The sequence below is a fragment of the Psammomys obesus genome, unplaced genomic scaffold (assembly GCF_907164565.1).
Source record: "Psammomys obesus unplaced genomic scaffold, mPsaObe1.curated_primary_1811, whole genome shotgun sequence".
In the NCBI taxonomy this organism is placed as follows: domain Eukaryota; kingdom Metazoa; phylum Chordata; class Mammalia; order Rodentia; family Muridae; genus Psammomys; species Psammomys obesus.
In genome coordinates, this window is record NW_026585797.1 from 7,127,038 (window position 1) to 7,140,035 (window position 12,998).

General features: G+C 50.4%; 1 protein-coding gene across 7 annotated transcripts in view; it reads right to left on the reverse strand.

The window, feature by feature from the left end:
• Positions 1-12,998, reverse strand: part of Ankrd6 (ankyrin repeat domain 6) — a 144,350-nt gene that overhangs the window by 12,523 nt on the left and 118,829 nt on the right. For all 7 annotated transcript variants that reach the window (XM_055599254.1, XM_055599251.1, XM_055599257.1 and 4 more), the window contains exons 4-9: positions 12,215-12,313; positions 10,537-10,635; positions 6,103-6,201; positions 4,857-4,955; positions 2,986-3,084; positions 2,164-2,241 (exon numbers count right to left, since the gene is read on the reverse strand). In XM_055599254.1, coding sequence (XP_055455229.1) covers positions 2,164-2,241; positions 2,986-3,084; positions 4,857-4,955; positions 6,103-6,201; positions 10,537-10,635; positions 12,215-12,313 — 573 coding nt within the window. The remainder of the gene's footprint in view (positions 1-2,163; positions 2,242-2,985; positions 3,085-4,856; positions 4,956-6,102; positions 6,202-10,536; positions 10,636-12,214; positions 12,314-12,998) is intronic.

The following is a 12,998-nucleotide window of genomic DNA, read 5'->3' on the forward strand; positions in this document are numbered from 1 at the left end:
AATATAAGATGTCTATGTGCTGAGCTGGCGTGGCCAGGCAGGTGTGTGCAGCCTAAGTGCGGAGAATTCCACTTACATAAAACTAGCATAGGAGCTGGCTGTGGTGGCATATTCAGGGAGGCAGAGGCAGATCTCTGTGAGTTTGAGGCCAGCCTGGTCTACAAAGTGAGTCCAGGACAGCCAAGGCTGCACAGAGAAAAATCAAAAGCAAAACAAAACAAAAAACCAGGATAGGAATGGCATGCCATGAGGCAGCCCGGATCCTGGGAGTTTCATTTTCTACCTCCTAGTTCTCTTGACCAAAGTGCATGCCAAAATCCCATTGGTTTAATTCAGACATCACTGAGGTGCATCGATAAACCATCAGACTAACTGCGGCCCCAGCGGAGGACCGGTGCCTGCCCCTAACAATGCAGCTAAGGTAGAAGGCCGACAAGGGCGTGGGCCAGCAGACGTACCCAAGCAGCAGCTGGATGAGCAGCCTCGGCACATGCTGTGGCAACTCAGAACTCTTTCTCATCCGACGGAAAGAACGGGAAGCAGTGGGACCAGGAGACGGCTGTCCCAGCAGCCGCTGCCTGAAGATGACTGACAGGCGCATTGAAAGCACACTGCCCTGTGCGGCTGAATAGTGCAGCCCCAGAGACATGGTGCGTGTGTGTGTGTCCCAGGACAGGGCTGAGTGGCTATCAAATTGCCAAATGCTGAAATGGCAGACAGATGGACTGCCGCAGACACTTCTGGCATCTCTACTTCCGGATTCTGACAGACCAGCATTTGTCTATCTTCTGCAAAGCAGAAGTAAGGTGGATGACCATATCCTTGCATGAATGGGGTTCCGGGACCCTGACTAGGGGCAACAAGGAAATGGAGAACACACAGACACACAGACACATGGACAGACAGACACAGAAAAGCTGAGGTCGGCTTGGCTGTACTCACTCTGACGGAGCAGCTGCAGCACCCTGGAAGCTTAGCATGTGTGTTATAGACAGCTGGGCAGGGAGGGGTACTATCACATGCAAAGTAGCAGGGATACAATTGAACAAGGAGGCAGGCTTAGCTAATTCCAGGATGAACAGCCCTTGCAGGGGAGCAGTCTTCAGAGTGCAAACATCCGCAGGGGAAAAGTTCTGGTGAACAGTTTTTGCCTGCACTTTTGGCATCTACATGTGGACCAGAAGGGTTTCGAGTCACTCTGTTCTTGGCCTTGAGAGCTCATTGGCTTTGCCATCCCTCCAACGTCAGCTGAGGAAGGCTCTGCCACGCGCATGGGTCTGCAGGCTTGGGGCTCTTGACGAGGCCATTCTCAGGTCAAAAACACACGATCCCTCTGATTTCACATGGTCCCTAGAGTGGGCTACACTTCTAGCAGCTTCTCACCCTGAGGCCTGCATCACAGTGCACGGATATCAGGCACCACCGAGCAGGACCAGCTCCAGGCGTCTCTCACAAAACCGAGAACTGCCAGCAGTCTAGAAACTGCTGCCAGTCAGATCAGCAAGTCTTTAAAATGAAGCGAAACGAGGGCCATGTAACACCCTACACCCCAGTACTAGCAGCATGGCACCCAGAAGCTTCTTTTCATTCTCCAACCCCACTCCACTCCAGCCTCAGTAAGATGGACAGAGGAGTGTTTCCGCCTTGCTCTGGAATAGCCTTCCCTACACCGAGGAAGCGATGGCTCCCGCTAGAATGAGTGATGGTGAACACTACAGAACGTTGTCTTGTCGCAGCTATGGCATGAGGCAGAGTGGAAAGGGTAGGCACAATCATAGAGAAACCATCTGTGGAAGGTGTAAGTATGACGGAAGAACAGCCATGATTTCAGGATGCCAGGGTTACAAACTTATTCTGGTTACTGCCAACCTCAGTCAATGACATCAGCCATCATTTCTGAGTAAGGAACAAAGCACCCAGAACTTTTATGGTTGGCCAGCTGAGAAGAGAGGGGCCAGGAAGCTCATGGCAGCAAGATCACATCCAGTGAAAGGGTGGGACCCTGGGTACCACTGGCACCATATAGAGTCCGGCTTTCCACACTGCCTGGCTTCCCAGCCCACCGACTCTCATTTATTTTCCACTGGCTTCGTTAGATCACAGCGGAGGAATCCCAGCTACCGTGTAGGCCCTGCGCAGTTTGTAAGATGCACTAAGTCCTACCTGGGGAGCCTTGGCGAGGAGCAGAGCAACTTCAGGATTATTGTGGCAGCGGGCACACTCCAGCGGGGTCTGGCCTGCCTGAGGAAAGACACGGGGAAGACAGGTGACATGGGGACAGCAGGGGTGGGCCGTTACACTCCTCCCCACACTCAGGCCTCAGCTCCTCAGTAAGGCTCATTAAGGCTCTTAGGCACAGAGGGCAGGAAAGGAGGTGGGCATTCTTGTTGAGCAGCACAAAGATCAGAAAATCCACCTAGCGTGACTTCTCCAACAGGAACAGCCTCAGCACAGGCTACAGCCACCCTGTAGGTTGTAAGATTAAAAGCCAGAAGAGTGTGTCTTGGCCATTGTAGAGAGCACCAGACAGGTTCAGTGTTCTGATGGAGGAAGAAGATGGGGTGGGGGCAGGGTGAGCTGCACACAGAGATGAAGAATACTAGCTTCGGTAACCTGGGCCCCTTGCAGGAAAAAGGGTGCCCAGCTATGAGAAGTGATCAAGCATACTGAAAAAGGAAGAATGGAGGGCAGAGTCTTGGAGAGACACTCGTGGTGTTCTGGGCTCATCAGCTGATCAGGAGGCCATCTTGAGGCCCACAGGATAGCTTGCTAAGAACCCCTTAGAACTCTCCTCTTGCCAGACTACGCTCACCCAGTGTCTAAAAGAGTCGTTTAGATTGCACTCAGAGTTGGCACAATCCAGATGAGCACCACCCTGGGGGCTATGATTTAGGGACCCTGGGGGGGGGGGCGTGTCTTCGGTAAAGCTCACTGGATCCTCAGGGGCTGCTAGTCTGTGGAACCCAACGCTGTGGCTCCGCTTACGTTGTTGATAATGGCCGTGTCAGCACCAGCTTCCAGCAGGACTTTAACCACCTTCTTGTGATTTAGGGCAGCAGCCACATGGAGGGCCGTGTCTCCAGCCTGCAAGCAGCCAGAAGATAGCTTTCTCAACACACCGATTGGCCCTGGGCTGGCGACACATCTCTGCCTGGGGTGTTCTTCAAATCCAAACAAGACTTGTCACACAAACATGAAGCCCTCCCAGCAATGCATTCATCACATACACCTTCCTGCCTGAGGAGTCCGGAAGCCACAAACCAGGGCTACATATGTAGGGTGAAGAGGACCAGTTGGGGTGCTGAGAACAGAGGGCCTCAAAGCCTTCAGGAGACAGGCTGGTTGCCCAAGACTGGGTCACCCAGAGCTCTGCATCCTGTGAATCAGCCCAGGAGGTCATAGTTAGAAGCGCTTGGCTTCTGAGGAAAAGCTGAGCAGAGGGCTGTGCCTGCCCCTCAGCCAACTGAGACCAGGAACCAGGGACCCTGCAGCTCAGGTGGGGACACCAAGGCCCAGGCTCTGGTTAGGGCTCTCTGCATTTCCACCTTTCTCTTCATACAGGTGTTCCCAGATGATCAGCCCTGAAGGGCGGCAGTCCCCACAGATGGGCTGACATTTCCACTGGGAATGGCAGATGTGGGCCACAGAAACACGAGGGAAGTGAGACCATTCCATCCTCCTCTACCAGAGCAGACAACGAGCCTCAGTGTTCATTTATGGGCAGTGTGAAATCTGTCTTTGAGTGAAGACAAATGTCTATTTCACCTACATCATTTAGTCCTGTGTGTTGGGGAAGCTCTGGGAAGCGACAGTGCCGAGGTCCCACTCCCAAACCCAATTTCCCCCAGGTACAGCATGGCTTGGATGTGGGATTTCTGAGGGTTGGGGATGGGATGGGAGCTGCTAAGGCTTGTGGGTAGGGACTGAGAGGCGGGAGCCTGACTGAGCCGAAAGCAGCTGGGGAGGTTAATGCATACCCTCTGGAGAGAGATTTGAAAGGTATTCTGTTGAACCCAAAGCACAGAGATTTGGGTTCTTTTACATGCTGGGACCAGAACAATATCTTACTGTCCCTGATGGCTGTTAGAAGCAGCTGGAGAAGGTCAAAGTAAGTACGTTGTGTTTTTTTTTTTTTTTATTTAATATGCATTGGTGTCAGATCCCCTAGAACTAGAATTACAGACAGTTGTGAGTTGCCATGTGGTTGCTGGGAATTGAACCCAGATCCTCTGGAAGGGCACCCAGTGCTTTAACTGCTGAGCCATCTCTCCAGCCCAGTAAGTATGTTTAATCTGGCCCACAGTCTAATTTTAAATCCAGGTTTATAAACCCAGCCTCTCCCTCAAAGGCAAAGAACACATTATCTAGAAACCAATAACACCAAGACAATCAATTTTCTTTACCCAAATGACTACTGAAAGCCATGTCCATTCCATGCTGTATTGTTCACAGCTTCGTTATAGACTCCTACCACACTGCACAGATGCGAGGGTCATGCCCAGTTTCAAAGAAACAAGAGGCTCAGCGGCTCACAGGGAAGTGGCAGTGTAGGGAATGGAGCAGCAGAATTCATGGAACACCTAGCTCCCTTGCTTCTTTTCTACACCACACTCCTTTCTGTAGGCTTTCCTAATAAAATCCCAGAATAAGCAAAAGTCATGGCAAGCTGTCCTCAAAATGTCCACTATGTCACTGTGGTGCTGTGCAGAGGGATGGTGAGGATGCGTGTCCAAGGGTGCAGGCAGCCAGATAAGTCAAGGCCACTGCAACAGGTACCGGTGGAGTCCCAGACAAGTCAGAGGGTAACATTTCCCAGCAGCCCCTACTCCTGTGTGCACCCCACTGTGTGCACTGACCTGGTTCTTTTCGTGAACAGAACAGAAAGCACTGAGGAGAACTCTAATGATGGACAGGTGATTATACCGCGCAGCCACGTGCAAACAGGTGTCCCCTGCCTGTGGACGGAAATCAAGCTCTTAGCACAGTCAGCAGTCACAAAGCACAACAACAGAAAACGTCATCACTTAAAAGCTAGCAGGCAGCTGTATGCTGTAGGGAGGGCTCACTCTAAGCTGCTCCCTCAACATCTTCAATGCCACGAACCTTTGCTTTGCTTTAGTGCGCATGACACTAGATGCCTGCTTCCCACGAGCACTAATGGCTACTGTGGATGATAAGGCTCTGTGGACACTGACCTCCCCACAACTCAAAGTGTCTGGATTAAGCAAAGTTAAAACAACCCTGTTGCTTTGGAAATGAGTTTCCCAGCAAAGACCCATCACAGCTGGAAGCCTGCTATCATCCTCTATGGAGGATACAGCCTAGGTTGCTGATGAATCAGAAAAATTCAGACTCCATCACAACACGCTGCCGGCTCCTGCTTGTGTTTGCCTTCTGTCTAGACCATGGCCATTTAGCACAGCTGTCTCCTTTGGACTAAGAAAGAGCCAAGGCTAGGGCTCAGAGACTTCTAGAACCATATAAATCTGCCTCCAAACAGGGAGGTGTTGGCTTAAGCCACAGGCTTTCGGCAGAAAACACAGGAGGAAGGATGTTCTCAAGCCCCACTGCCCTGCCTACTCTCGGGAAGGGCACTGCTCAACTTTGAAGAGGCGAGGTACTGAGTGCCACAGAACAGCCCGGCCTGGTACTGTCTCACCACAATGTAACACTTTATGTGGGTGTACATTCTTAAAGCATTATGTCAGAGGTTCTCAATCTTCCTAGGGCTGTGACCCATTAATACAGTTCCTCGTGTTGTAGTGACCCCAACCATAAATTGTTTTTGTTGCTACTTCATAACTGTAATTTTGCTACTGTTACAAATCATCATGTAAATATTTTTGGAGACAGAGCAACCCACAGGTTGAGGATTGCTCATTTATGGGCTCTCTAGTCCCGAAAGACATATAATAAAGAACTGATGAGGCAAACTTGACGCCTAAGTGCAGAAAGCGGCATTTTCTAGGCGACCCTTGGAAAGTTAGCACAATCTTAGAGATTAGGCCCCAGACGCCCTGGCACTCTGGCTTCTAGCTCTTCACGCTGCATCCGAGTTGGTTATATAAAAAGCGCCTGTGAGAAGCTGGTACTTTCACCCACATTATTTTTGAGGTCAGCCCGGGAGCCGCCCAGCAGGAGGACGCGTGTGCTCTGGGAATGACTGTTCTGGCAGGCCAGGTGCAGAGCCGTGTTCCCTGCCTTGAGAGAGAGAAGGCAGAGAGAAGGGAGAACGCATTAGCATGTGTCTGCACAGACCCACAGGGAACAGCAGAACACCTCCTCAGCGAGAGGCAGCCGTTGCCACCGTCTGCTCAACAGGGATTGCCGCTGGTGTTTCAGATACAAGAACTGTAAATGCAAAGGGCAAGCGAGCTGCAGTCGCCTCTGTCCCCACGCTTTGGCTCTGAGCCCTGCCTCTGCCCCTCATGAGTTACAGCCATCCAGAAAAGCACTCCACGTGCTTAGCTGTAACTTCTTTACCTCCCTCCTGAGATCCCGAGCAGGTGTCATTGGTCCTTGTACTTTCTGAACCACAAGCATGTGCGCAGCGTTCAGAGACAACTCTCTACCCATTGAGGGCAGTAGCCACACTAAGGACGCTTCCCAGAAGCAGGCCTGATCTGGAGGCCTGCTCTTCAGTGTTCCTGAAGATGTATTTATCACTCATGCAGTGCTCTGCCTGCACACCAGATCTCACTATAAATGGTTATGAGCTACCATGTGGTTGCTGGGAATTGAACCCAGGACCTATGGAAGAACAGCCAGTCTTCTTAACCTCTAAGCCATCTCTCCAGCCCTCTTCAATGTTTTCAAACAAACACTTGAATTATGAAAAAAAAAAAATGTTGACCTAAGAGGCAATACTGTTGCTTCCTGAACTTAAACACCACCCCAAAAGCATATCTACAATAATTTTGCAAAAGCCATGGTGTAAACAGAACTCTGTGATTCCGGGACAAGGTCCTAAGAGCTGCTGATAACCCCCAGAAAAGCAGTTTCTCTTCATTTAATGAGAAAGTGGGTGAGGTATTCCCAGCACACAGGCAAATAATTGCAGGCTTGGCGCTTTGTTCTGCTGAGCTTAAGAGCTGCGGTCGCGCCTGCCCGTAGCTCTGTGCGTCCTCTCCTCTTGCCTGCTCTCCTATAGACCTCACAGCACTGTCCTCAGAAACTCTAGGCATTAGATTCCTTTTGAAAAACAATACTCATTTGAACAACAAGCAAATAATAAGTCAAATGAAAACTGGCATCACCCGTGCTTCTCCTAACTGAGGCTCCAGTCAGCCTTGCCTGGGCATCCTCACTAGGGCTGAGGAGGAAGTGGCCCGCTGAGGTGGGCGGTGTCAGCCCTCTCTGGGAACTCTTGCTGCATGCCAGAAGCGTCCAGGATACTCTCAAGCTCCACCAGTGCAAGCCTGTGGCCTGTTCTCCACTCTGATTTCCTCAGCTTGTTGGGTAAGGCCCGGCATGCAGGCCAAGTCTCACATTCTGAGAAATTTGTTTACCAGGCCTGGCTCGGGGGTGGATCTTTGTTGTTGTTGTTGTTCGTTTGTTTTAGGTTTTAATTGTCCTACAACCTAAGGTGCAGCCAGGCTGAGAACCTCGCAAGGTTAGCTCTCCGTAAGCAAGGCTGATGCCTTAAATACTCTTGATCTCGGAGCTGTTGACTTCAAGGCAGTAGTTAAATATGTGCTGAGAAAAATGAGTGAAATAAAAGAAGCTGGAAGATTCTAGAAATATAGCATATTAAAGTTTATTTTTGCCACTAAAAAATATCGATTATGCCCTGGCACAGGACCCAGGTTCAACTTCCAGCACCCACCAACAGCTCACAGCCATCGGTAATTCCAGTCAGTTCCAAGAGATCTAAGGCCTTTGTCTGGCCTCTGCAGCTATCAGGCACACATTTGGTGTGCAAACACGCATGCAAAACACTCACACACACAAAGTAAAATAAATATAAAGTAAAATAAATAAATAAAAAGAACAAAGATAAAGAGAAGGAAGGATGGAAAAGGAGAGGAAGGCTGTTTGCAGAGGAGGAGGGAGGGAGGGACGGAGGAGGAAAGACAGACTCTGTAGGACTGGATCATCCAGTGCACCCATAGAGTGCAGCACTAGTCAGCAATAAAATGGACTGAAGGAGCCATAGGTCTAACAACATGGAGGAAGCCCAAACGTTGAGAGAAACAAACACTATTTTTGAAAGGGTGACACAGAGGTGTGGTTGCTAGGGGCTTGGAGGGCTTGGCTAGGGGACTCCCACCAAAGGGTACAGAAGAACTTTTCTGAAGTGACGGAATATTCTGTTTGTGGTGGCAATTACACAACCACATACACTGGTTCAAGCTCATGAGACATGGCTCACTCCTAAAAAACAAGACTTTCTGTAAGCCCACCTCCAAAGCTGCCATGAAAAATGTGGCCTGCAGTATATGTGCGACGACCCCCTGCCCCCAGTAATGCGTTCTGACTCTCCGACACGGTGCTGTGTTTGCTAAATATGAAAGACTGTGGAAGATCCCTCAGAGGCTGTTTGCAGAAGCTGCTTCACAAATCACGATGACTCTCAGGAGGTATAAAGTCCGGAGCACGCACCATCTTGGAGAAGCGGAACAGCCCCACCTGAGAGAACTCGGGCAAGCATAGCTGCCACAGCACCACACAGGCTCCAAGAGGGAACCGCGAGAAGCCTGACCACAAAGCTGCCTACGGAGGGCTGCACCGCAGCCCAGCGAGCCTGCGCTAGACAGCTGTAGGCGAGGAAATACAGGCTCCAGGAGGCCTCTGGAGACCCACTCAAGTGTAGGGGCCATGTGCTTGGAGACTTGAGAACACAGCAGGCTGGGAGGCATCTGGGCAGAGGAACAGCAGGATGGGAAGGCAGCAAGCTCAAGCCAGCCACTCAACTGTGAGGCTTGTGGGCTAATCCAGGAGCAGTCATGAGATGAGCACGAAAAGAGAAAGGAAGGTGGGAGACATGGAGACGAGCTCAGAGAGGCCGTCCATACGAAAATGAGGGAGAGAAGCAACGTTGCCTCCGCCCATATGAGGGCTAGAGCATCTTGCTTTACCTCACTCCAGAAAGCCAATATCAGGGCAGTGAGAACCAAGAGATATCAGAGGTCAAAGCAACCGAAGCAGGTCGTCTGGGCCTTACAATACTCCTCCCTGCTGAGCCCAGCCAATCTCATTTAAGGCAGCGCAGCGGGTGAGGCCCGGAAGTCATGCCTTCCATGGAGACTATTTCTGGTCAGCCGATTAGTATTCGAGCTTGTGCGTGGAACTGTTATTGAAGAGCTTGTGTGGTGATGTGTCTGCGGGGATTTGGGAGTACAGATTCTTGATTTCTGGTACTACTGTGCCATACTGTGTGTGCACGTGTGCATGTGTGTGTCACGCTGTGTAGCGCTGACCATGGCTCTCATTCCGTTCCTCCCCAGGCACAGGCTTAGTATTCCTCCGCTTTTCATGTGAGATCACCAGCCAGCGTCACCAACCATGCAAGTGCACTGCGGGAAATCCTCAGGTTCCTTAAACACTGGCCACAGATCCATCCTGGCCATCCAAGGAAAGAAAAGGCACCACTCAGCACCACTGCAAATACTCTAACAGTACTGACAACGCTTCTTTTATTCTTAAAATAACACGTCTCTTCTCCTAATGGTTGAATAAAGAAGCAGTTCAGTTCAGGAATTTTGGAAAAGGGACAAAAATTAAAAAGAACACCAAAAATTAGCAAATTCAAATAGATAGCCACTGTTAATATTTTGGTGATATCTTTGCAGGCCTAGTTTTCACAAAATGTAAATTCACATTAGCATTGAGCATTTACATGACACCATGCACTCCTCGGTCAGGCTCTCATCACCAAAACTGTGATTTAAGTTACATTGTGTTTTACTCTGAATGAATAACTTTACACTCCTCTCCTGCCTTTTTTACTGCTTTACTTATTGCTAGCATAGATACACTTAAGTATAAAGTTTTCCTAGCTCTCGTCGCTGCTTTAAGAACAGGAACCTCAGATGGTAGCTACCGTACAAACAGGTAAGACTTGTTTTAGGGGGTTCAGGGCGCGGACCTGGGAACTTGTGCATGCCAGGTGAGTGATCCACCTGAGTCCTACAGAACCATTTTTGTTTTGCAACCTGCACCCCAAAGGCAGCTGCTCCAATCACACTGCCCCAGCCCACTCGACCACACCATGCTGTTACTATCAGCGTTTTAGTTCTTTGCTGACATTCTTCCTGCCCGCTCTCTACTGTTGTCCTATTATAATCGCATCAAATGACAAGCACAGGTTCCCAGCAGGACCCAGGGCCTCTCACAGCAGAGGGTCTCAGCACTGTGGCATGCTCACCCTGCCTGCAGCACCAGCCTCCCTACCCCTGCAGTGAGCCATCAAGGTGATCCGCCCCTGCAGGGTTCTCCATGCCCCAGTAGCTCTCCCCCAGACAGGAGACAAACAGGGATGAAGATTCCCACAACCTTCCTCATCTGTGAAGGAGGAGGTCAGCTGCGGGGCCTCACCTTGTTCCTGGCAAGCACGTTGGCTCCCGCTTTAACGAGCAGCTTGGCTGACTGGCTGAACCCATGCCAGGCGGCTTCATGCAGGGCTGTATTCCCATCCTGAGTAACACAGGGCAAGAGGACACATTAGCCAGGCTCTGGCTCCTCTCACTAAAGCACCCCGGGTCACTACAGGGTACCTATCAGAACCACAGAGCACAGAAGAGGATCTGAGTGAGCAGTTTCTTCATCCTCCTACAATGGCGGAGGACAGGAGCCATTCTGGACACCTTGTGAAACCCCCTCATGAGGTGCAGCAGGGAAGTACCTGGACCAGTATCAAAGTCTCCTTGGAAGCATGGCATGGAGAAAGGCTCCCGAGCCCCTCCCCACAGCTCTGTCTATAGAAACAACATGCGTGGGGTGTCACACTGTCATTCCTTCCCACTTCCACCATCGCTAAGGTTCCACCATGCTCCTGAGACCAGAAGAAGCCCTGTAAAACATGCCTTATGAAGGGCCAGAAGCCCAGGAGATAGATGATCCTCCAGTTCCATGTCTTCACCAAAAATATTAGTTATTTAAAATAGGGTCTCACTACGTAGCCCTGGCTGGCCTAGAACTTGATGTATAGACGAGGCTGACCTCAAATCCAGAGATCCTGTGAGAGCTAAGATTAAAGGCACACAACCCCATGCCCGTGTCTTTATGTCTCTAGTTTGGCATAAAACTCCCCAGGACTCCAAATGACCAGTCACTGAAGGAACACGGACTGTAAATGAGCTAAAGAAGACTTTTACATACATGGCTTTTAAGTACAAACAGCAAAATGGCTCCCACTTATTTACGCTAGTGAGAAAGGGAATGAAAGATAGGCGGGGAGGAACACATATGTAGCCCCAGGCCTTCATGCTCAGGGCAAGAGCACATTCTCCAGTTAAACACATAGAGAAGTGTTCAAAAGGGCAAAGGCTGGGCACACTGACACTAACAAGAGGGAAGCCTGGGTCCCAGAGACGGTGAGCAGGACAGTGCTGGGGAGGCTAAGGGGCACAAGACTGCGGTGGAGCCATTATTGGAGCAGTTAAAGCAAGAGATGGCAAGACAGAAGGGCTCCGGGCTGTAGGGAAACCACTCCTGACCCAGAGCTCTCGGATGTGCCAAGGAATCTCGTGCCGCACTAATTGTCTGTGCCCTTTTCTGCACATGCGTCACACTTTGATGAAAAGCTATGAGGGGAAAAAGGACACAGAGGCTGTACCGCCCTTAAATACAAGCATCCACATTTTAAGACCTGACAATTTAAAAGCACTGGGTTCTCAAACAATGTATCATTGGGATTCCTGGAAGAAAGAAATGATTCGTCTCAATTTTCTTCAATAGCTAAAAACATTAACTTGTTTGCTCATCTAAGAAACAGCTTCTCAGGGTGCCTCTTCTCCAGCAGACTCCCACAAGTCCTGACTTCTGTTTTCCTTTCTGTACCTGGTCTTAAGCTGTTAGCACAGCACCACAGAACAGGGGGCAGGATTTTTAAACAGACACAGCTGCTGGGATCCCAGACACTCTTTCAGAGAGATCTAGGTTGACATCTCTTGTTGACCAAGTGGTGGGAGAAAGATTACGTCTTGAGAGTAGCAGTGAGGCAAGCTGCTTCCTTGGGTCTGCAGCACCCCTCAGTCCTTGCCATCCCACTCACCTTGTCCTGTCTGTCCAGGGCGCATCCCTCCCGGATAAGCGCTGTGATGACCTCAGTGTTTCCCACCACAGTAGCCCGATGCAAGGCTGTCTGGTCCCCCTACAAGTGACAGAGGCAAGAACAACAAATTTTTCCAGCAGCCCCCACATCCCTCTGGACAGCGGGGTGTCTCCTCTCTCCTCAAGGAGGAGATTGGGTACTTGCAGAAGGGCTTGGACACTAAAGGCAAGACAAGCTTTCGGGTCGGTCCCATCAGCAGAGAATGCACGCAGCAGAGCAATTTAGTGGAGACATGTCTGGAAGCCAGGCTGTGTTACAGTGCAACCATCAACTCCTGCAACCCTCACTCCTCACGAGGTCCTCAGGCCCAGATTACAGAGGACTCACTCTCCAGCGGTGACAGCTGAAGGGCGTCATGCTTTGATGACAGGTGTGTAATTTGTTCACTGATTAGCACTAGCCAAGAGCAACATGGGGGTGTGAGGACTCCAGGACTGCAGGCTTTTATTGCATATTTCTGAAACGCCTCCTGCTGATTTATGCTACATTCTAACCCTTCCTCTGTAACCAGATTCCTGGGCTTTTCTGCTTCAGGCACCAAATCAGAACTTGACTCTTCCCCCTATCTTTGGCAGAGAGGATGAGTAAACAGCCCAGAGGTAAGGCAGCGGCAACAGTCATGAAGGACTATGAGCTCTGCACTTCTAGGAACACAGTTCATCTCTGGCACGCACTGGGGAGTCAAGTTAAGGCAAAGCCAAGTCAAGCCTGAGGTCCAGGCTTG